Genomic DNA, 24,024 nt, shown 5'->3' on the forward strand with positions numbered 1-24,024 from the left:
ACAAACTTTCCATTCATCACAAGCAACGTTCAAATGTTCTTCCCAGCTTGCGATGTACGTCTTGGGAAGACCAGATTCCTAGTTAGCTGGTCTCCTCAGCGGACCACTGCTGCTTCAGTTTTGCATTTTCCATCTTTTTGTCGTTGTGTACATGCTGGACAAAACGTCTGCCTTTTTGTTGTTGTTGTTGACCTGGTTAATCCTGTTCCCACCCCTGCCCCCGCCTCCAACGTCAGCGTGACGTATGTGGTTTCAAGTTTCAAGGTTTTATTTGTCATATGCACAGCAGATACAGCGTATATGTTGGCAATGAAAATCTTATGTCGCGTGCTCCTCCAACAACTCAACATACATGGTGCAAAAGATAAATAAAATAGTAAAAAAGAGAGAAGAATATTTACAATATCAACAATACAGATTTGAGGAGGTGAAATATATATATGTGGAATACATTGAGAGTATTTAAATACTTTACACTGTTGAATGAGGAGGTATGGACAGATGCATATATTATGTATAACAGATGTATATGGCAGATATGTATAATATATAGATATGTGTACTATAAACAGATATGTATGGCAGATGTGTATAATATATATATATATATATATGTATGTGTGTACTATAAACAGATGTGAGTAGACATTCACACAGCTCAGGAGTTCAGTAGTCTTATAGCCTGTGGTATAAAACTGTCTCTGAGTCTGGTGGTCTTGGTCCGGATGCTGCGGTACCGTCTGCCAGACGGCAGCAGACAGAACAGATTGTTGCTGGGGTGATGGGGGTCCTTTAATATCCTACCGGCCTTCTTCCTACACCGCTGGGTGTAGAGGTCCTCCATGGATGGCAACTCCGTCCTGGTGATGTGCTGAGCAGTTTTCACCACCCTCTGTAGAGTCTTACGGTTGAGGGCGGTGCAACTGCCATACCAGGCGGTGATGCAGCCAGTCAGGATACTCTCGATGGTGCACCTGTAGAAGTTGCAGAGTATCCTGGAGTCCATGTTGAACTTCCGCAGCCTGCGGAGGAAGAAGAGCCGCTGTCGAGCCGTCTTGGATATGACCCTGGTGTGATGTGTCCATGTCAGGTCCTCACTGATGTTAACCCCGAGGAACCTGAAGCTGCTGACTCTCTCCACAGGAGTCCCGTCGATGGTGATGGGTGTGTGTGCTTCTCTCTGCCTCTTCCTGTAGTCCACAATCAGCTCCTTTGTTTTGCTGACGTTGAGATGGAGGTTGTTGTCCTGGCACCAAGATGTCAGGGCTCTGACCTCCTCTCTGTACGCCGTCTCGTCGCCGTCTGTGATCAGGCCGATGACGGTCGTGTCGTCAGCAAACTTGATGATGGTGTTGGAGCTGTGTGTGGCCACGCAGTCGTGCGTGAACAGGGAGTAGAGGAGAGGGCTGAGCACACAACCCTGAGGGGCTCCGGTGTTGAGGGTCAAGGTGGAGGATGTGATGTTCCCCATCCGCACTGCCTGGGATCTGCCCGTCAGGAAGCTCATGATCCAGTCACAGAGGGCGCTGTTGAGCCCAAGGTCCCTGAGCTTAATGATGAGCTTGGAGGGCACAATGGTGTTGAATGCTGAACTGTAGTCAATGAACAGCATTCTCACATAAGTGTTCCTCTGGTCCAGGTGGGAGAGGGCAGTGTGGAGGGTGAGGGAGATGGCATCATCCGTGGACCTGTTTGCTCTGTAGGCAAACTGCAGGGGGTCCAGTGAGTCAGGGAGGGAGGAGGTGATAAAAGTTTTGACTAACCGCTCAAAGCACTTCATGATGATGGAGGTGAGTGCAACTGGGCGGTAGTCATTGAGGCAAATGGGTTTTGTCTTTTTGGGGACAGGGACAATGATGGACTCTTTAAAGCATGTGGGGACTACAGACTGGAGCAGTGACCTATTGAAAATGTCTGTGAACACATCTGCCAGCTGAACTGCACACACCTTGAGAGCACGGCCAGGGATACCATCAGGTCCTGGAGCCCTGTGTGTGTTGATTCTTTTCAGAGATCTACACACATCTGCACTGGTTAAAACCAGTGAGCAGGGATCCTGGGCCTTTGGTGCCTCCACAGCCGGGGGCTTCTCAAAGCGTGCATAGAATGTGTTCAGTTCATCTGGGAGAGATGCAGACACTTCCTCAGCACCACTCGTTGTCCTTTTGTAGTCTGTTATTGTTTTTAGTCCAGACCACATATTTCTGGCGTTGGAGCCCTTGTAGTTCGACTCCACCTTGTCCCTGTATTGTCTTTTCGCACTGCTAATAGCTCTCCGGAGTGCATACCTGGAATTCCTGTACTCATCCAAATCACCGCCGCTGTGCGCGATGGCCCGTGCTTTAAGTTTAGCTCGGACCTCGCCGTTTATCCAGGGCTTCTCATTTGGGAATGTCCGTACAGTAATCCGCGGCACGACGTCATCGATGCATTTGCCGATGTAGCAAATGACCGCGTCAGTGTGTGTGTTTATATCGTCCTCCTCAAACACACACCACTCCGTGATGCCAAAGCAGTGGCGGAGAGCAGAGTCAGACTGCTCGGACCAACGCTGCACTGTCCTTGTCACAGGTCGGTCCCTCTTCAGTCTCTGCCGGTAAACAGGGAGCAGAAGAAGAGATATGTGGTCTGACTTGCCGAAGGGGGGGCGGGGGAGGGCTTTATATCCATGCCGGAAAGGAGTGTAAACATGGTCCAGTGTATTTCCACCGCGCGTGGGGCAGCTGACGTGCTGATAGTATTTCGGCAGGACTTTCTTCATGTTGGCTCTGTTAAAATCCCCGGCCACAATAAATGCGGCCTCTGGCCGTGAAGTCTCTGTCCTGTCGATAATCCCATACAGCTCCTCCAGCGCTGTGTTGTTGTCAGCGTGCGGCGGAACATAGACTGCTGTTAGAACAACAGATGTGAACTCCCTCGGCAGATAAAAAGGCCGGCATCCGATCATGATGTGCTCTAGGCTGGGAGAACAGTCCGAAGAAATGATCTCCACATCTGAGCACCAGTTGTTGTTGATCATGAAGCAGACACCTCCTCCCTTGCTCTTCCCTGAGTTTATTGTCCGGTCCTGGCGGTGAATGGAGAATCCGTGTGGAGCAATGGCGGCGTCCGGTATCGTGGGGTCGAGCCAAGTCTCCGTGAAAACCAAAACATTACAGGTCTTAATGTCCCGTTGAAATGCCACCCTGCTACGGAGTTCGTCCAGCTTATTATCCAGGGATTGGACATTTGCCAGAAGTAAACTCGGTAGAGGAGGCCTGTTTTCACGTTTCCTCAGCCTGACCAGGACCCCGGCCCGGGAACCTCGTGGTCTCTTCCTCCTGCGCTCCACAGGTAGAGCTCCAGCAGGTAAACACGGAGACTCTCCATTGTTTGCAGGTCGTCGTGGATTATTGCTGTCCACCAGCGACCTGATGTGTAAAAGTTGTTCTCTATCATATTGGATGATAGGGCTCGCTTGGGCGGTTTGCATGTTGCAAAAAAAAGTTAAAAACAACCAACAAAGTAAAACAATAAAAACACTAAGATGTGGAGTTGTTGAGGAGCTCGAGACACGGCAGCCATCCTCGGCGCCATCTTTAGGCTTTTATGTGGTTCTTGTCTCTAGACCGACAGTTTTTTGGAGCCAGATAAAACCGTTTTTTGGCGCTGCAGTGGGAACAGGAAGAACCGGTGTTTATCGGGCTCTAGCTCCGAGTTTGCCCAGGATCCGGTTTGGTGGGAAAGGGGTATATGAGAATCCCACAATTAAAAAATAATACACACACTAAAAAACACAAAAGCATTGATGTGTTCTTGTGTACTCTGGAGGGTGTTAGTACGGCCAAGGCACGAATCAATCAGAGGCCTTTAATGTGACTCTGTGTGGTTCCTTCATGTTGGTGAGTCCCACCATGTTAAGACAAGAAAGTCAAACTGACTGCCACTTCTGTGAGGTTCAACGTATGCCTGCGGAGCCCAAAGTAAGTTGCCTTTGCAGCAGGGAGCACAGGCTCCGAGGCTCTCTGCTGTCCCATATGATTCAGTGTGAGAACCCACCAGTGAGGCCAAGCTTTTCATTAGCATGGAGCGAAGTGTGGGAGGGCGGCTCCGAGTGCTCTCTGCCTACTCAGCTGTAGAGCGGACCACAAACTGCACCGGCAGAAAAAAGATTATGCAACCGCCATGCCATTGTGTACAACGGAAGGGTTACCACGGCAACAGGATTCAGAGACTGAGCAGAGGAACCAGCGCTGGTTGAAGGAAGGAAGAGTTCGGCGATAGATAATCCTGGGGGGGGGGCTGAAACAATGTGGTTGTGTACGGATATGGATTTTGTCAGGATGGCATGACGGAGTTTGTTCCGACCCCAACTTCTATTCTACAAATAAGAAGAGTTAATACCAGTTTCTCGTTGCTAAAACTATTACAGCTACGAGTTGATACAGTTTGAGGGAGGGGCAGCCCACCCCGAAGAAAAAGCATGGCAGGGTGACGGTGGGAAAAAAATCGATTATTATTGTCCTTTTTCCATTTCTGTTAAATGTCAATGGGTTTCACAGTAATGACCAGGCTAAATAAGCATGTGTCCACTTCAGCTCAGGATAATTGGAAATTTTTTATTTTAGTATGAAAGACCAATTTGTTAATACATAAAGTCTTTGGCAAATGAATCAATATTGAAAATAATATTGAGTTGCAGCATTATTTGAATGACAAATCTAAATCACACGACATGCTATTTGTTGTGTACAAGTCAGACAGAGGCCACAGTCCCTTAAAAAGGTAAATAAGGGAAATTTTGGAGGTTAAAAAGAAAGTTACAAATGTGGTAGTGGTGCTGTGGTTCTAGCTTGGTTACTGACAATAGGAATGACAATATATGGTGCCTATACTTACTACATAAAGTCGTAAATAAGGGCTTCAAAATTATTATAGTAGCTGGCAAACTCAAACATTTGTCTTTAGGATATAAATAGATGTTTTATCTCCACATTTGAGATTGTGTAAAAAATTAAAATTGTTGGTATTGAAATTTGAAAATATTGTTCATTTCTTTCCGATGTTGTCTGACCCAACCGTTTTTAAGATGACAATCTGGGTTTATTCCAGTTGTAGGCAGGGTGACAAATGCCACATTGGCTTGTGAGTGATGCAAATCTCCTGGCCGCTTGCATTTGGCAGGTAAATGGTGCTAATTGTGTAACCCGTCAACAGGTAACCACAGCAACATTATTTATAAGTCATGTTCCATTAGTTCAATCAATGTTTAATCTTCTAGGCTGGTTGATACAGTCTATGACTTCAGATCACAGCCAAATGTGAACTCAGGAGAGAGGAGTAACAGTTGCAGCTTAAAAAAGTAAGAAGCGGCCCCGGCCGTGGCGCAACTGGCTGGGGCACCTGCACCATACGCCGTGGTCCTTTCCGGATCCCACCACGACTTTCTCTCCCACTTTCCTATCACTCTCCACTGTCCCATCCGATTAAAGGCAAAAAATATCTTTTAAAAAGTAAAAAGCAACAGCACTGACAGACAGATTGCTGACCGAAAGCTAAATGAGAGGCAGGCAGTGTTTGCCCTTGTCTAGTAGCCACAGTGAAAAGCCTTTCAACATGTCAAAGGAATGTCATTCACCTCCCCCAGCTCCAAGGTTTTAAAGCAGCACCAACAATAGAAACATTGTGCTGAGAGGTAAAGAGAGGTGAAGGGTTTCTTTAACCATCTTCACCGTTGTTATGATCTACAGCCGCCATGGTTCCCAAACATTTTCATTGTCAAGAGCTGCTTTACAGATTCCTCAAGCCCCAAAACATTACGACTATGACTATACGGTAATAGATAATGATCCTAATCTAATCTCTTTGCTAGATTATAAGAAGAAGAGATAATAATAAGGGCCTGATTAAAAGTGTTATGTAAAACGATGGAGTGAGTTATTTAACTGTGAAGCTCTCATTATCCTCCATGCGGATTGGAAGGCTTACATAAGTAAATAAAGTATGCAAATGAAGTGTAAATATGATAAAGACCAACATTATCTTCATAAAGGACCAGGATGTGGTCATCATTTCTCAATCTATATCCTTGGCTTGAAAAAGCTGCAATGAATCCTATATATCTATCATTATACATTTGCATTAATATTATTGTAGAATTGATTTGAATCCTTTTAGACAGAGTGGGGCAGACATTGCTTCAGATTTCACACCCTGCCGACAATGAAGCCGCCGAGTAAAATCATGCAGTCACTGATCGGCTGATGTCCAGGTCGATGTCATTCTACTTTGGCCTGCGTATTGCACTGACGTTGATAGTTGATAGGAAATTTAGTGGGTCCCCCAGTAAATGTTTTCTCACAGTTTGCTGTGTCTTCAGTTTGATGTTATATGATTATGTAGCTGAAAATCAAACAAAGCAGTTCAGTCCCTGTGCGGGATGTGCTCATCTCGCTGCTTTCTGGCTGTTGAAGTCAATCAGAACCAACACTACCAAAAATACAAGCTATGCTATGCTATGCTATGCTATGCTATGAACAAACATCAGCATGCTACCAAGCTCACAATGTCGATGCTAATGCTAAGAGTCTTGCAGACTTTCCAGAAAGTACAGTTGAGGCTGTTGGGAATGCTGTATCCGGTCATAAACCAAAAGGATAGCACAAATTACATTTTTTATACGATAATGGCAAAATATCAGAAGAGCACCCAGGTTACTGCATTGCATCCTGTGGAGGAAAAGACTGAGTAGGATTTACCAAATGTCATAGAAATCCATCCATAGCTCATTCAAAACAAAAAAATACAAGTAGTACTCATGAGATGAATCCTCTGAGGACCATGAACATCTGTAGGAAATGAATGGCCAGGATTACAAAATGTTGATGTGATACCTTCAAATCTGATACAAAAATATTGAAGACACATTTAAGATCCTCTGAAAACTGCACTAACCTTAACATAATACGTTTATGACACGTTGACATTGGTTAAGCATTTCTCAGTAGTCATACTCCTCTTTTTGGCTTACCGGTCTTCTGCTTAAGCTACTGTGTTCAGTTAGCTTAGCAGAAGGACTACATACAGATGCAAAACCCAGGCTGATATCAGGCTGTGCATACAAATTGAGAGAAGTGAAGACCGTTGTTCTGACAACCACGGAGATGGCAGAAGGTTGGGGGGGGCAGCCGGTGCTTCAGCTGGTCCATCCATCGTCTCCTGTGATATTTTGTACTGGTGCCCTTCAACAGGGCCCCTATACGTCTGGTGAAACTGACATTCAGCAGGTTTGGAACCGTCATGACTAAGGGAAAGTGAGCAGGCACACAGACTGGTTTTGTACGTTTAGCAAAGACTTGGTGAAACTTGTGTTGATGGGACCCTGTTGTCATGAGACAATTTATAAAAAGGACAGATGATGACATTCAAATAATGAATGATGTCTGCACTTTATGATTCATGGGGATGACGGTGAGAGAGGAATTCCCTGACGTTGTTGCCATTAATTAAAACTGAAAGGAGTTTTCAAAGGCCCTTTATTATCTCACTACAGAAACACATAACAGACAACACAAAAGGTTGATCTTCAAGAAAAGGACCTTCAAGGAAAACCAAACACAACATTGAGCATGAATATCACCAAGGCAACTCAGAATGACAACAATGACCAACCTAGAGACGAGCAAAAGAAAACTTTTTCATGAAACCGCGTGGCAAGAAACTTTGTAACCCCATCAGAAATGTGCGTTGCCCCAATATCCCTAGATTACATTTGTATTTATTTACTGTTTATAAGGCCTGATATACTTCAATGTTATCGACATTAGGCAGTATTACTGAAACCTATTTCACTATTTCTCTGTCCAAAGTGAAACAATGAGACACAGAAAAGTGATTAAGATATAATAACTTTTTATTCGCCTATAACATTTCAGCAGTCTGAAAATTCCAGACTAAATTACGCAGACACTTTAAGATGCACAAAATGAATTTCATCAATCATTGTGTTCTGTATGCTGAACATTTTAACGTGGCGGGCTGCAATCTGAGCCTTTCAGCTAATGATGCTCAAGCTTAAAACAATAAAGAGAGCTGATCCCTTTAGTTACCTTCTGCTAATGTAGCGTAAAGTAATGTAGGAAGGTGGGTAGGTAGGTAGCAAGATAGGGTACGTTCCCTGAACACACAACATGCTTTTGCTATCAAAACATTGCTAACATTTGACCAAATATCAGGCTGAATCTACTAGCTTAGAGCCCTGTTTGCTCATTAACTGGTGAAACAGTACCAAGCAAAGTCCAACCCAGCACAGATAGGTGATGTACTGTCAACATAACTGGAAACCTTTGCCAAAATAACCAAGGAATTCCACAAATTAAGTTTGCACCTGAATGAGCATTGCGGCACAAGTATCCAAAGCCTTACAAGAGTCAAAATCCCAAATTGTGGTTCAAATTGGAATAAGAATCTGAGGCGAGGGTTAAACCAAATGCTCAGAGCATATCATGTGGTTTAAATAAGCTCAGGATAAAAACGTAGCTTTTGCGCTGCTGTTGTTCCTCTAACAGACAGGAATCACAAGCAGTCATTAAGTCTGCGCCTCACCAGACATGAGAGCTTGAACCAGACGGAGGCTGTATCCATGATAACAACAGTCCTACATTAAGCCTGCAATAAATATTTATCGGTTATCTTTCTGTGTGCTGATGATATGCACCTCTAAGTGCTTCATATATCTTGGATGCAAATAAACCTTAGAAAAAATATGGTGTGCTTGATGCAGTCTGACATGAAGCACTGCCTGCATCTTATCAAACAGATGTCTTAAACTTACACGGGGGAAAATTTGTGTTTAAAAAAAAAAAAGATAATCCCCAAAAAAACAACCCATTAAGTTTGTTAAAAATATACACAAAAAATGTTACACAACCTTTTTCAAGGAGAATAAGACTTCTATCCTACCAACTATCTTGGGACTAAAAGTCTTCATGTAATAGTAGGGTAGGTACTGTCATCAGATTTATTATGGTTAACGGATGTTCAAAATAGACCGAGAGTGCCAAAGTAACAAAAGAAGGATGAAAGACAGAAAAGGGAAAAGTTATCTTTTTCCCAGACGATTATAGCCCCGCAGTTTCCAAGCTTCACTGCTCACAGATCTCTCCTAATTGACCACAAAGGGTTGTAGCCTCCCCTCTAACCCCCCAATACACACACACACACGGAGTATGACACCCTTGCCATTCACCCGCTAACACAATTGGCAGGGATCCAATTATCCTTGGCAGAGATTAATTGAAAATAACTCATTATGTTCCTTGAGGACATTCCAAGCGAGTCAGATTTCAATTTGACTCGTGAGTCGACCGCAATTTGAAGGGTGTGACTGGAGCGATCACAAGATATTAGTCCCCCAGGGCAGAGACGGACAGACTGACTTTCAAGTAAAATATGGAGAGAGCATGAAGAGGAAGAAAATCGGACTTCCAATCTGAATTTTCCTTTTTTTTTTAGCATTTCTCTCTTACATGATGATCCTGAAGTCACAGGAATATCAACATACGTCTCTGACACATCCCATCCTCCTTACTGCTGCTGCATAGTGTTGGCAATACACACCGGGGCTATTGCAATTACTCAGTGTGTGGTACTAAATAACTCAAATGTAAATACATGAACGACGATGGCCACCAAAGATGGATATGTCTTGAAGTGTTTTACTACTATGACAGTTATCAATGGCATCTCAGTTGGACCTCTTGACCACGTATCTAATGCCTGAATAATCACTGGGTGGGCCTTTTTCGACATTTAGTACAAAGTCATCACAACTAAATGACCGCAGAAACCTAACGTTTATTGCCCGAGCTACAGATTTGAGTGTGACCTGATAGAGTTATGCAGTGATAACAAACATTTGTAGGCCAACCTGAAAGTTAGCATTGCAAGGGATCCCTCGACTAAAATAAATTGGAATTATTTCCATTTGATTTTCAAAACAAATCGTGAAATAATAGTGATTAAGTGTTTTGCTACAATGACACCATGTTTATAGTAGTTGAAACAATTGTTAGAAGTAAAAATCTAATGCAATGCTAAATACAAACGAGATGCTGGTTGCATGACTTCACATCGCCACCGCTAAGCTAAAGGTGGCTAATGTTTTTCCTGATGACATCAAGTACTCACATTTAGCCAGTTGTTAGCAACTCCTGCCTTTAACTGTACGAGCTTCAGATATTCATTAGTGGGGTGTTTACTGATGTATTTTATGTCCAAGAAGAGCATTTGAAAATCAAAAAAAAAAAGCTAGTATTAAATACTGACTATATTTTAAAGGATCCAACCCAAAACTCAAACTCAAATTAAAAGGTAAAGTGACAATACTGACAATTGTTTAACTCAACTGGGGTTCAAAAGAGGAACTGATACATGTGACATAAATCAGCCCCATTGTGTAAACATTGCATTTCCTGTTTTTAAAAAAAATGTCTTTATAATAACAGCCTCAAATTAAAGCTGAGATAGACAGTAACATGTTATTAGTGACAGAAAAACCTGGATATGTGATGTACTGGAAACCAAGTTGTTGGTCTCAGAAGGAAAAGAGGAACCACTGCATTTATGCAACAGTGCTAATGCTCCCTGGGTGAAGGGGGGGGGTGGGGCAGGCATCATTAAGGACACTCCTGCTACCCAGACTGCCCCTCCACCCAATAATGCAAGCCAGGATAGGGGGGTAAATCTAGGTCAGTAGCTGGGGCACAGTCTGCATTAGCCGGTGCTGCTGTGTTAGCACTGATAGGCTAGCACTGTTTGTTGAAGTGTATATTTATTTAGAATGGTCTGCATAGGCAGTGGCAGTTTCTTGTACAGTCTAAATTGCATCTCCATTTAATTCATGAGCATATGTTGAATTTGGAATATAATCCTATTTTGTATTCATAGAACTGTGTCTTTGGGCTGATTTTTACTGAGGAATCACCCAAATGCAACCCCAGCGTTTTATGTTCATTTGCATTGCAGAATCCCTGCTGGAACACACCGACCCCTCCTCCTCTACGGACGGCTGCCACACAGCCATCAGATAGACACAAGAGGTCCAATTGGTACGGCAGTGAGATTAATGCAGACTAATGATAGAGGCAGAGCGAGGCAAAAAATATGCAAAGTGTGAAAACATGCCCTGTGGATCAGATGAATGGCACAAAGCCAAATGAATTCCACAGTCAGCGAATGTCTTGGTTCGCGTTTCTCTCTCCAAGTCCAGAAAACAGCAGCGTCAGTGTGTCTCCAGAAGAAATGACAACATGGAAACTGAAGAAGAAAAAATGAACACATGACCCGACCGCCTGCAAGCTTTGGTCTGACCAGGAAAATGGTTGATATTTTAGACTGTTGTGATATTCAATGCCTTGAAACAAAGATCAGACATCAGTCTGTGTTGTCTACTGCTGACGTGATGGGGGTTTCTCTCTCTGTTGACTGCCATGGAAAAACACTCTTGATTGTAAAGGCTGAATGGTGTCCCAGTTTCCCCCATCCCCAATCTACAGAAAAACATCACCTGAGAGTAGCTCGGCCACATTAGAATTTAATTAATGGGTTTTCTTCAGTTTCTGTCAAATTAGGGTGCAACAGATGTTTTAAGAGCACTTATTGCAGTACAATTAAAAGGAAAACAGTCAATATGTATCTTCTTTCCCGTGCCATTGGTTATATATACATATAAATGGTGAAACTAATGATTGTTTCCACTTGATCATTCATTTTCTGAGTAATCTCTCAATTAACAGAATAATTGTTTGGACAACAAAACCTAAATATTTCACATTAACCAAGCAGGACGAACAGCAATGGTATTTTTGCTTAAAATAATATTTAAACCATAATTAGTCCAAAGAATTCCCCAGTATATTTTGCTCATCAACTAATCTGTTCAGCGAGACAACTCAATCTTTCAGATCTGGCACAATGTATTGACAACAGGAGAAAAAATGACACACCGTTCAATATGCTGCTATTCCTCAAATGCAGGCTTAAGAGGCTCTAAGCGCTTGAGAGTGTGTTTGGTTTTTTTCCTACAGGTTTAACAGCCAGGCAATACACCACTACTGTGAAACCCTTTAACGATGCTTCTCCCTTCACTATACCATCCTGTCAGAGAGGTATCAAATTTGATATCCTTTACACACCAGTCACTGTGATGTCTTCAGTTATTCCCTGCTAATCTCGGCCCAGAATTGAGAATTTATCTGCCAATCTGTGAGGCAATTAGAGATCAACTGAGCACAGATGCAGTTTGGCCTTTTAGAGAAAATGGGTGTTTAGGAGAACAGCAGCAGTGGCAATGTCTATCTGCTTGGATGACAGACTCACTGTCCGTTCCTCAGACATATCTCATTAACAACGCTTTGCTAAGGATTATTGTACCTTCTTAAATGCAGCTCTTCAGGTAACGATTTAATGCCTTTCTTCGAGGCTCAACAGCTAACACAACGCGACTCCAGTCATTTCTTTTAATGATACTTAATGACTCTTTTAATTGCACTTCCAATGACTCAAATTCCTGCACCTTGGGAGGTATTCGGGCTGCACGATTAATCGACATTACATCCACATCTGGACAGGGGCAATATCTGCTCGCAGGAAGCACAATTTTTGTTAAAATATTAGGGGAGGAGGAAATAATCGATACAACATAGTATTGTGATACTTTGCGTGGCGATATTGTATCGATACACGGGCGCCAAGTATCAATATTTTATTATATAAATTATTCATGCGCAAATGAAAATTAAAGTTTGTGGTAACAATTGCTTTTTCAATCCACCAGATGGTGCTGAGCTCTTTCTTGTGCGGCCATGGCAAGCCCCTAGGAAGTGCTCTGGACTTCGGGAAAATATTAGTAGTGGCCAAACAACGGGTACTACAACTTCCGTATCAGTCAGTGACCTCACCTGGCCCAGAAAGACTTTTTCCCATTGAATTAAATTAGGAAAGAGACATCTGTACATTTTAACTAAATAAACTACCCAGTATGAATCCTTTTATAGCCCTTATTAAAGCATTAAGTCCTTAAAGTTGTAAAATGCGCTAAAAGCTGAATCCAAATTTATTTTCCCTCTCCATTCATTCTAGTGAGGCGAGAGCGGGAGGTTGGGGGCGGGGCTTAAGGGAACACTCAACTGCGCATGCTCTATGCTCTCGACAGCCAGGCATGATGGGTAATTTGTGACGTTTTGCTCTCGAGAATCTGAGGCCATTCCATCTTCATGCGCCAACGAGCAGCTCTCATAAGAATGATCGCAGTCCCGCCTCCGACGCTGTATCCAGTTCTTATTATACGTCCATGAGTAAAGTCAGTGGCATTAGCCGAAAGTTAGTCAAAACAAAGATGGAGTCAGTGGAGAAAGAAATGCACCGGTCGCGTTTAAATAAAAGGTGTGGAATTAAATATCTCATCGCAGCACTTATCATATCGTAGAATCGCAATACTATCGTATCGTGGCTTAAGTATCGCTAGAGTATTGTGTTGTAGGGACCCCGGTGATACCCACCCCTAATAACAATGTGTTAAAATAACGTTTTGATTGAAGTATTGCAGAGCTGCATAGATATATCATCCTACTATTCATATTATACAGACTTTGAAGAAGAAAAGAATCCTCTTTAAAAATCACACCCTGATTATATAAATATATTTTTCAAGAATAATGACAAGAACGAAGTGAAATTGATCAATCCCGCCTATATCGTATACCCGTATTTCAATATCAGTCACGCTATAGCTATTTTTCAAGAAAATGCAGCTCTAGTTGGAACGCCACATATCTACACACACCACTTTGACAAAGATGAGAAACACTGATCCGGGTCAAAAAGAGGTTAAATCAAGGTCTGGTGAATCCGTCACTCTGGAGAGTAAAGAGGGTGATTGCAGTTGCCGGGGAAATACTTAGAGACAGGATCAGACTGCACACTCTACAACATGGCTTCAGATCTCTGCAGCTGCATTGCTTCTCTCACACCCTCCTCTCATTATACTGAGGCAGCATGCTCACTGCAGCTCACTCCTAATGAAGGTTAGATGCTTGGCTTCTCCAGGCTTCTGTTCTACCATGCATGCAAAGTAAAGCAGGCAGTATCAGTGTCAGTGAAAGGATAAAGTCCCTGCTTGGGTGACTTCCCATTTTCTTGCTTTGCCAAACCAAATTGGGCCTCATTCCAAATCAAGCCAGAGTCAAGCCGGGAGTACAGTCTGATCAAAAGCCTCTCTGTCTTTAAGCGTGCAAGGCATTACAGTGCAGGTCATGCCGCTGTAATCCAGCCAATGAATAGACAGACTCACCAGTTTTTGATCATAAATTAACTGGTTTCTCACAAGTTCATCCAAGTTAATGCATGTAAGAAAACGCTTTCAAATGTGTGAAAACAGCACAGGCTTCATAAATGTTCTTATCCTAAGTTTTGCATGCAGTTAGTTTCCAAATTAGATTCAGTAAATGGTCTTAAGTAAACAAAAGTATTCTAAATTTCTCATTTTTATCGAAAGCAACCTGGTTAATGAGTTTTGATCCACCTGTTCCAGCACCGTTACCCAAAATAGAAAAGAAACCTGAAGTGCTGGCCTGCTGATGAAAGCAGAATACATTTTTCTGAAATTGTATTTGGTTGTGATTTGAAAATATAACCTTTAATAGCTGCCCTTTCTCTCCCAAAGCAAAACATGCCTCCCACTGATAGATTATCATCTGAACCAACTGAACATAATGTATTTTTCTTGCCTTGCAGTTGCCTTAAGCTTCTCTCAGTCATACATAATACTTTTGTCTTAATACAGGTAAATTCTTTCAAAATCAGCCTTGCACAATACCCAGTCGGTTGCTCTCTATTAGAGCTGACTCAAAACAGCAGCTTGCATGGATGCCTTTATTGCAACAACAGCCAATGTTTATCATATTTCAACACTCCAAATGTCAAAATAGCCATGCCTATTGCACTATGGGTACCCAATTTTAAATCTTAAAGCTATGCTCAGCTCCCAATAGAGACTGAATCCTGATGTTGGAACTACGACCAAATGTGACTATCACACTGACACAGCCATCTCCTAACCCGGAGCTGGAAATTCAATCCCATTACACAAAGCTCCTCAATCGTCTCTATTACCGAAGTGGCATAGTAAAGCAACTAGAGCAGCCTCAGCTCTCCCCCACAGTGCTGGAAGGTGAGTGCTAATAGGAGAAGCAGTGTTGCCAGACAGGCCCTGGAGATCAGAAAACAATTGGTTGATTATTACCAAAACCAAGTACATGTGTCACTTTGATAATGAGAAACTCTCGGAGATCCATTCCATGTCTCTGACAGTCATTTGTGGTATTAAGGGTATCGTTTTGATCCATGCAGCAGTAAAATGAAGCTAATACAAGAGAGCCATGAGTTTTAACACTGCAGTTTCTTATTAAACGGAACACATGGATATCACTCAGTCTGTTACATGAATATGACCCCCTTTTTTGTGATTAAAAGCAACTGTACAGACAAAAAATAGTCAACCCCAGGTACTAAAACACCTGTCTTGGCAAATTCTATCATCTACATTGTTGTTTCTCTGTGTCGAGCTTTCACCTTTGACCAAACACTGTGTGAATGAAAGGAAAGCAGGCGGTGCCATGATGTAAATCCTCTCGCGCCCTGTAAAGATGTATACAATGATACCATCCAGCTTCCTTCTGCAATAAATCTCCAGGCAGAGGCAGAGGCAGCAACAGTAACAGACGCTAACCTTTTCCTCACTGACATTGATGCATTATGGACAGCATTAATCACAGTGGGGGGATGCATGTGGGGACACAGGAACAGTATGTGAGCATGCTTGAATGAGAGTGTGCATGTGCTTTAAATCTGTATGTATTGTTGTGGCATGACAACATACATCAAGGTCTGCTATATGAATAAAAAGACAGGTTAAAATGCTTATTATAATCATGTGTGATAAACAATAAGGTAGTTTCCTCCCCCTCCCCCTCACACCTCTACCTTAAAAATGGGAAGTTTATACGGAATAAAAATATAACTCAATAAATGCAACTTACCTCCCCAGCTCGTCTCTAATAACGTAAAATTCCTCAACATTTTCTTGGTTGAAAACAGTCATGTTCTCCAGGCACTTCCTCCCTTTTCCTCCGACCGCAGGCATGTCCTCGGAAAAACGGCACCCCGGCTCTTCACAGCGGCACCATCCCTACCAGCAGCCTCCGGTCTGGGCAGGGTTACAGCCAAACAACCCTCCTCATGTTAGAGCTTCCGAAGCAAGTGGGAAACACATCAACAGGGGGGAGGAGGGAGGGGGTTTAACACATTAAACGTCGACTATGAACTGGAAAAAGGTGTGCAAACAAAAGGAAACCTAACTGACGGACTAATGAACCTGCACCTCCGCGGCGACGTCACGACTCCTGGAGCTGCTCTCCCAATCCCTACTATCTCTATTATTTCAACCGTTTAAATTAATGGGCTAAATAACAGCTGCTTAAGATAATAGTAATAATAATTAAGTCACCACAAATAAGGAAGGCAAATAAAATAACCCCCCCATGTGAAAGCTTGGTGTAGTCATGGGAAACACGCTAGCCTCCTCCTTTCAGCCCAGCAAGAAAAAAAATGACTGCTGAGTAAAGTCATATCTTCTTTAAATAAGGACCTGAGACAGGTGTTTAACCCAGTTTAAGTTCCTACTGAAAAAATCACTCCCCGAAAACTTAAACTAAAAGCCGAACACGTGAGCTTTTTTCTTATTATAACAATGACTCGCCGCCCCTGTGAATATGACATATTTTTGAATCGTGAACATTATCGTTAGCTTGTTTATACCGAGCTCTACTGACTCTTGATGCCGACTACTGACTCTAATTGTAGCAATTCACTGCCGAGTATCTTACAGTTTAACGGTGCGCGTCCCCCTGCCACACGTTGGCGAGATTTCATGCGTTTTGTTGGAGCCTGTGACCCCGGTTTGGCTCACGGGAGACAGAAATGTTGGCTTGAACGAGAGAAATCAACGTTAACAATGTGAGGCAGTCTGGTCCTAGTGCTGCATTCAATGTCTTTGGGAAATTGGGGGGGTGTAGGTTGGAGCGACTCTATTCTATCGGTTATTTCACATGATGAATAACAATGTTAGATGATGCACCGGAAAATCACAAATTTAAACATATTGTGTACATTCTGTAACAAAAAAGTGTTTCTTGCCTCCACAAATTGAATCAAAATGTGTTTTTCAACGAGACTCCTGCAATTACTTTTTTTGTCATGCCTTGAATGCAGCATTCAGTTAATAGTGCTGCTTCGGTCGCAGGAGGGCAGCAGAGCTTTCACTTTTATTTTAATCACAGGTTCCCAGATCATTTGTTTGCAGTGTGTTTTTATGTAATACTTTTTATAGTTTGGAAAAGAGCATAGGCACAGATATTATTTATATCATTCTAAGGCAAGTCTAGAGAATACACATGCTTGACCAAGTTTGACCAAATCAAAGTTCAATTGCATACAATGAAATGTGTGCTAAACATGTTGAAATAATCCTTAAACAAGAACAACCACATGTTAGTGTCTGCCTTTGACTTAACTTAACTATAATTATAAAGAAGAAAGGTTTGAGGTTTTCTGTTAAATAGATTTTAAAAACACTATGATTTACCCAATGGATACATTTGTTCAACTATTGCCAGGAGAATACCTTGAAAGTGTCTTTTTTGTTGAAGTTGTGTCTTCCCCATAGAAGACCAGCTGTAAATGAGCCAGTTTTTTAATTTTATTTCTCAGACTAAACCATATGAAACTTCTAGGTGAAAAATATCCTCTTCATCCTAGATAATCTCAGGGTGTAAGTATAAATGAGCCATCCAGTTATCTATGAGGCCATTGTCTGAGCTGCTAATCCCCCTTCAGTGCTGCGGGGGGCTGGAGCCTATCCCATCATGCATTGGGAAAAAGACAGGTTACACCATGGTGAATTTACTGAGAAACAAACCTTACAAATTAGAGCAGGAGGCCCTGGTCGACCTTTCCTTCTCCGAGACTCATTATGACTATGATTTGTATTGTACATGCTCAGTCAAGGTGAAGCGTAAAACGGTGTTACCATCATATGTGATCTGTTCACTCCCCTTCAGATGGCACACTGTAAAGTCATGAGATCCATGGAGTCCAGAGCTGCAGCTTTTGTTATTATCACCATAATTGATTATTTTTGTCAATTGATCTTTTGGAGTATTTGGAGTTGGTTGGGGTGAAGCACAATTTATTTTTTTTATACTTTTGCATAATTATTTAACCTCATTGATATTTTATAAATTCATAGTGTTTTTTCTGTGTAAACTCTTAATCTGAAAAATAACCTACAGTAAAGCTGACATGCTATGCAATAAGAAAAATGAAACATATGAAACGGTAAAGTATAATGCTCAAGTAAAGCACTTCAATTTGTTCTTAATTTATTAGTTTTCCATTTCACTTTTGGAGGCTGATGATTATGGTTTATAAATGCATACTCTAGGTTTCCTGATGCCCTTGATGTATTGACAGTGTGTTTTTCTGTCCATGTACCTAAATTGAAATTCAGTTAATCCTCACATATGAGAAGACAGAATCATCATGTTTGGCTTTCCTTATAATACGATATCGTAATGGCTAAGACACATTATTACTTTCAGATATACGATCGTAAATGAGAGCTTTTTGCCTTGAAAGGACAGGTGAAGTGTTTAAATTCCAATGTGTAGGAGGCTGAACACACTCAGCTCTGAAGGTGCTGTGATGTTGAGATTCACACAGAGCTTTTAGAGTGGGAATCATTTTTCTTCCACTTTAGTGGAGCAGCTGATCCACATAATTGTGCACTTGGTAAAGAAAGCCTCAAAAATGACGCAGCAGCTGAAGTGGATGATTTCTCCCATCACAGAATTTTGCCTATATCATGATGGACTGGTGTTAGCAGCATGAGGATGAGTGTCATTATGTTCCAAAATGTATGGTCCCCATGGATACATTCTACAGACATTAATGATCCCCTGACATTTCCACTAGCGCCATCAGCAACTTAAAGTGTCCCCTCATTCTGTTCAATTTCTTCACAAATATATGGGTTTCTGCCAATTTACTACACATTCATGTTCTCTTCAGGATAAATTGCAATTGCTTTGGGGTGCCTCTGATGTTACAGGAAATAACAGATATACATCAAGTATAATAGTAACACTTTATATAGAAAATATACGTTTAATGCACTTCTTCCAAATGTAAACTCTAACAACATAAAGTTTTACACCTTTGAACCACATTTCTTTCATTATTTTGTCATCTCGTTCATTACGCCCATTTTCAAAATCATAAATACTCTTCCCCAAACCACCAGCATGACAACAATTCAGTGTCATATATCACACTTCATTACAGTCTATATATTTATCTAGTCCCAGGCACCTCAAACAATGCAACATAGTATATATCGGACATAAAACAAATAAAACCAATACAAATACTTAAAGAAATAACAGAATAGAATGAAAGTAGTGCAAGAGAATGTTGCAAAATGTGCAAGTAAATACAAATTAAAAAAAAACGTAAGAGTCTAGGTAAAGGGAATATGATACATAAATAAATTGCAAGATGCAAACAGATATTACTACCTGTGTCCCTAAATATAATAGGAGAGTGAACTCATTTAGCTTTAATGAAACTTTAAAGAAGCACAATTGTTGTGTTCCAGCAAAACAATATTCATTCAATGTTGCACAATAGTAATTGGAAACATGATGGAGGCATGGGCTGACGCATTGCACTGTTGTGGTTTATAGGGGTTATTACACCATCTGCCGGAGAAAGCTATTTGACCGCAGTCAGATGGCTGTTTCATTTTGTGGTTTTATTAGACAAAGAATTTGATAGAACCTAAACAATATAATTATATTTTAGGTTTTCTTTCATTTCTAATTTTCATTTTACTTGTACTGACAGAAGGTACATCAATAATTACAAAAACTCATTTTTCAAAGTAATATCTCTTTACATTCTCTTTCTATTTCTGTTTCTGAACATGTGAATGGATTGTTAAAAAATAATTGGGCTCTGGGTGACCATTTGTCGGTAAACCAGTACTTTAAAGTTCACTTTAAATTAAATTTGACTTATGCTGGAGAAGAACAGACAGTGTAAAGTCTCATCTACAGTACTGTATGTACAGACATCAAGGAATGTTACAGAGAAAATATACAGGAAACCAGTGGTGCATATAATATTTTCCAAAAGCAGAGCCATTATGATACAGAATCACTCACATTTAGAATCATAGGTATTTGTGGAAGACTGTGAAAATTGGCCATAACCCATTATTTAAGTTGTATTATTTTTATTCTTCTAAGTTTCCAGAAAAATTAATTGAATTCAAGAGACTATCTCTAAATGCATCCATCATTTTTTTTTTAAATTCCTCATCTTTTTGTTAATGGAAAAAAGTTTTGATAGCTCAGAAAAAAGACAATCTTAATCTTTTAGATATATTTATTGCAGTAAAAATATTTTACAAAATGATACAAAATAGTTACGAGGAAAAGCAGAGCTAAATGATATTTTCATGTTTGGTAAAAAGTTCAATCAAAATGTTACAGCTTCAGCCTTCAGGGTGAAATATATATGAAGGTAATATACTGATAAATATCTTACATTTTTATTATGGCTACAATTTATTTTGGAAAGTACCACAGAAATACTTTAAAAAGACAATAGTAGAATTTGCTCAATGTAACCTGCAATTTGAGCAAGATATAAAGCTGTCACCATCTTTTTTAAGCAAATATTTCCAGTTTTAAAACAAAACTGGACTATCCACAATATCCTTTACTCACTGAAAACATGTAGCACCGATAACAAACAATACAATTTGCTTGATTTAAAACATTTGGACAAAGATACAATTACAGGAATCTTCTTACAGACATGCATTACATGTTTTATTTTGCATATTCCACCTAATATATTACTATGATGAACGCTTTGCAGCAAATTTAAAACTGAGTTGCCAGTGCTGCAATTCAGCTTTATCATACCGACCTCCAGCATCAGACTCTGTTTAAACTACACTATGACACACAAAGCCTTTATCAATAATATTCTTTGGTTTAACACCGGGCTTAGTGGGCCGAAATATTTAATTCCACTGATTGAATCACATGTGGTTACAGATACACACACATAACAGTTAATGGCGTTCATAAAGGGACCCTATTCTGTTCATTCCACAGAGGGATTCGCTACCTGACTGTATAAAATATGTTTGCTTTACAACACAAAATTACTAGAACTTGACTGGGTTGCATAAAACATCATAATTTTCAATCAAACATTCTTGTCATCGCTGTTTCTGCATTGCAATATATAGGAATTATATTTTCAGTAAACGGAAGAGAAAAAAATGGAAGAAAGTAATTGAGATACTGCTTACTACCAAGACGATTGCCAGATACGCAGCAGCAAGCCAGTTGGTAAAGCAAATAAATACTTAAGAAACAAAATGACATAGTGTGATGTACTAAATTATCTGATAAACTGCTTTTTAATGGGAGGTAAAATCATAATTAATTACACATCACGGTTAAAGGGACGTGCAGTTTGTAGGATTTCGCGACATCTAGCATTGCAACCAACTGAATGTAGATGTGCTTCAGATCACAACCATTCTTGGTCTCAAGAGGATTTCCCCAGTGAAATGAATATGATATATATTTATTATGCTAAAAGATCTTTCTAAATACTACACACTGGCCCTTTAGCACAGTTACATGGCTCTGAATGCAGAATGCAAAGACTGCACTGAAAACCTTGAGAAATTGATTTGATTATCACCCATATAACTTTTTTGTACAGTACGATAAACCTCCCAATGCAGATGGAGAAGTATGATTTTACTGAAGTAAATAATTAGAAACCTAAATAATTAGAAACCTGCTGATTGTTTTACTCTTGCCATTAAGTTACTTGTCTCTGAGCCTTTGTCTATGATACATTCATGATCTTACAAACATTCGGTTACCTCCCACTGCCAAAGTGCGAAAGTCTTTTAAAAGAGGACAATAAAACGCGTTAAAAAAGACTACTAAAGTAAACATAAAATCATTTTATACAAAAATGGCTTTGCTGGTTGTATCCTCTGCACAAAGACCTGTCATGCATTTAGACTCCTGGGGTAAAGGAAATCTGGGAAATCTGTAAACATGATGACACGTCGTCCTTTTCTTAAAGTCGAAATGCTTCCCCTGGATTCTGTGGTTGTTCCTATCTGAAAGTGAATCACCCTGTTACTGTTTCCTTTGTCCTCTCATTTCAAGGCTATGCATGAGGCATGTTAAACATGAACACTCATGATCTAAAGAAAGGGATCCATAGACTCACTTTGCTGAAGTTCCCTTTGTTTTACAAAATAAAATGTGTCATTTTAAAACCTCGTCTTGCAGATAACTGAACAAATCTTTGACATAATGTTTTCTGGAGAGCCCGAGCAAGTTCTTCATTGAACAAATGGAAGCTTATAAAGCACCAGTTGCTGTCCAGTTGACATTATTCCTCCTCCCAGATCTTCAAGTTAACCCGCTGTCTGTCAGAGGGAAGGTTCTTTGATAGTCCTATACATCTGAAGCGAGGTCCCTTCCACATCCGGGACCTTGGGGTTCTGCGGCCGTCCTGTCGGGCTGTATCCAGCAGATCGCCCCATTGGACTGAATCCCGTGGTCGTGCGACCCGTGTGGGTCAAACCCGAAGACCGGTACAATGCGGGACGCTGCAGGTAGTGCCCGGATGTCACCAGGTCCCCGTAGCCCTGCGCGTGTGAGAAGGCGTAGCCTGAACGGCGGGAGCTGGTGCGGCGGATGCGGGTGCGTCGAGGCGGAGGGGGGAGTGTGGCTTTGGCCTGTCTCACCTTGAACATCACCTGAGATTTATGGCAGATTGTTAAAAGGCTGGGTAGAGGCTCAATTATCCAATACAGGTGCTTATTTATTTTGAGAATCATTTTATCATATTTTAGGAGAAGTTACCAAAGAACCCTCATGTTACAGCTTGACTCTCGGCTAAATATATATATATATGATAGTAACAAATCGATCATAATTTACTGTACTTGGTTTTTGTGCATTTATATTTTGTGGAAATATTTCATTATTGTTAAAATAGCTATACTTTTTGCTTGTTTTTCTGTGTGTCTAAGGACAATAATCAGAAAACTGAATCAGAGTTGTGTGGATTAATACTTTACATCCTCCAAAATAGTGCTACGTGTAAAGTAATATTAATGGGTTTTTCACTTGTTTTTGTAGACCATACTTTAAGTTTTAAAACTACAGTTCCTATCATTTGATACAGCTCTTAAGTTTTCCATGGACTAATAATTTAGCTATAGACTGAAATTTGAGCCCCATTTCCTTCGAGTCTACATTTGTTTACAATCTTGCATATTTCTGGCTGTATTAAAAGTATATCAAATTAATAGTAATTAGACATTCTTTTTTTTTGATCTTCCAATGGATGTAAAGACAACTATGACAGAAATCTCCAAAACATAATGACTATCAGCCAATTTCTGAAGTTAAGTATAGTTTAATTTATACCTTGTCATTGATGGTGGGGCAGAGCTGAATAAACAGGAATCGGTATGTGACCACAGGAAGGACACACAGGATGGAGGTGAGGACGATCGTCAGCCAAATGTTGGGCTGGTTCAAAGAGTTACGGGCTGTTCCTGGATAAATAAACACACATATGTAAGATTTCTACGTTTTTCTGTGTTGAGTTACAAAACTGACATTTTGCCTGCGCAAACACACCAAACACTATTCTGTCACAGTGTTTGCAAGTGTAATCCAACTCATTTGAATTATACTGGCACCTTTTTGTCTGGCAGAGGCTTGTAGCTATACAATATAAGTATTACCTGCTAACCAACACAAATGTTGGAAACGTACACAAGACTTTCTTTAAAGTAATTTATCTTGC

At 40.8% G+C, this 24,024-nt stretch overlaps 2 protein-coding genes across 5 annotated transcripts in view; both read right to left on the reverse strand.

Moving 5' to 3' along the window:
• The window catches only part of dapk1 (death-associated protein kinase 1), an 83,761-nt gene extending 66,696 nt beyond the window's left edge, over positions 1-17,065 (reverse strand). Inside the window, exons 1-2 of one of the 2 annotated variants that reach the window (XM_063897246.1) lie at positions 16,923-17,065; positions 16,077-16,284 (exon numbers count right to left, since the gene is read on the reverse strand). In XM_063897246.1, the coding sequence (XP_063753316.1) occupies positions 16,077-16,180 (104 nt within the window). In that variant the 5' untranslated portion in view covers positions 16,181-16,284; positions 16,923-17,065. The remainder of the gene's footprint in view (positions 1-16,076; positions 16,285-16,922) is intronic. The other variant, XM_063897247.1, reaches the window with a different exon arrangement.
• Positions 17,066-20,523: 3,458 nt separating this feature from the next.
• LOC134873504 (phospholipid-transporting ATPase ID-like) overlaps positions 20,524-24,024 on the reverse strand; it is a 47,777-nt gene continuing 44,276 nt past the window's right edge. For all 3 annotated transcript variants that reach the window (XM_063897163.1, XM_063897165.1, XM_063897164.1), the window contains exons 27-28: positions 23,640-23,770; positions 20,524-22,963 (exon numbers count right to left, since the gene is read on the reverse strand). In XM_063897163.1, the coding sequence (XP_063753233.1) occupies positions 22,634-22,963; positions 23,640-23,770 (461 nt within the window). In that variant the 3' untranslated portion in view covers positions 20,524-22,633. The remainder of the gene's footprint in view (positions 22,964-23,639; positions 23,771-24,024) is intronic.

This window comes from Eleginops maclovinus, chromosome 12 (genome assembly GCF_036324505.1).
Source record: "Eleginops maclovinus isolate JMC-PN-2008 ecotype Puerto Natales chromosome 12, JC_Emac_rtc_rv5, whole genome shotgun sequence".
NCBI lineage: Eukaryota > Metazoa > Chordata > Actinopteri > Perciformes > Eleginopidae > Eleginops > Eleginops maclovinus.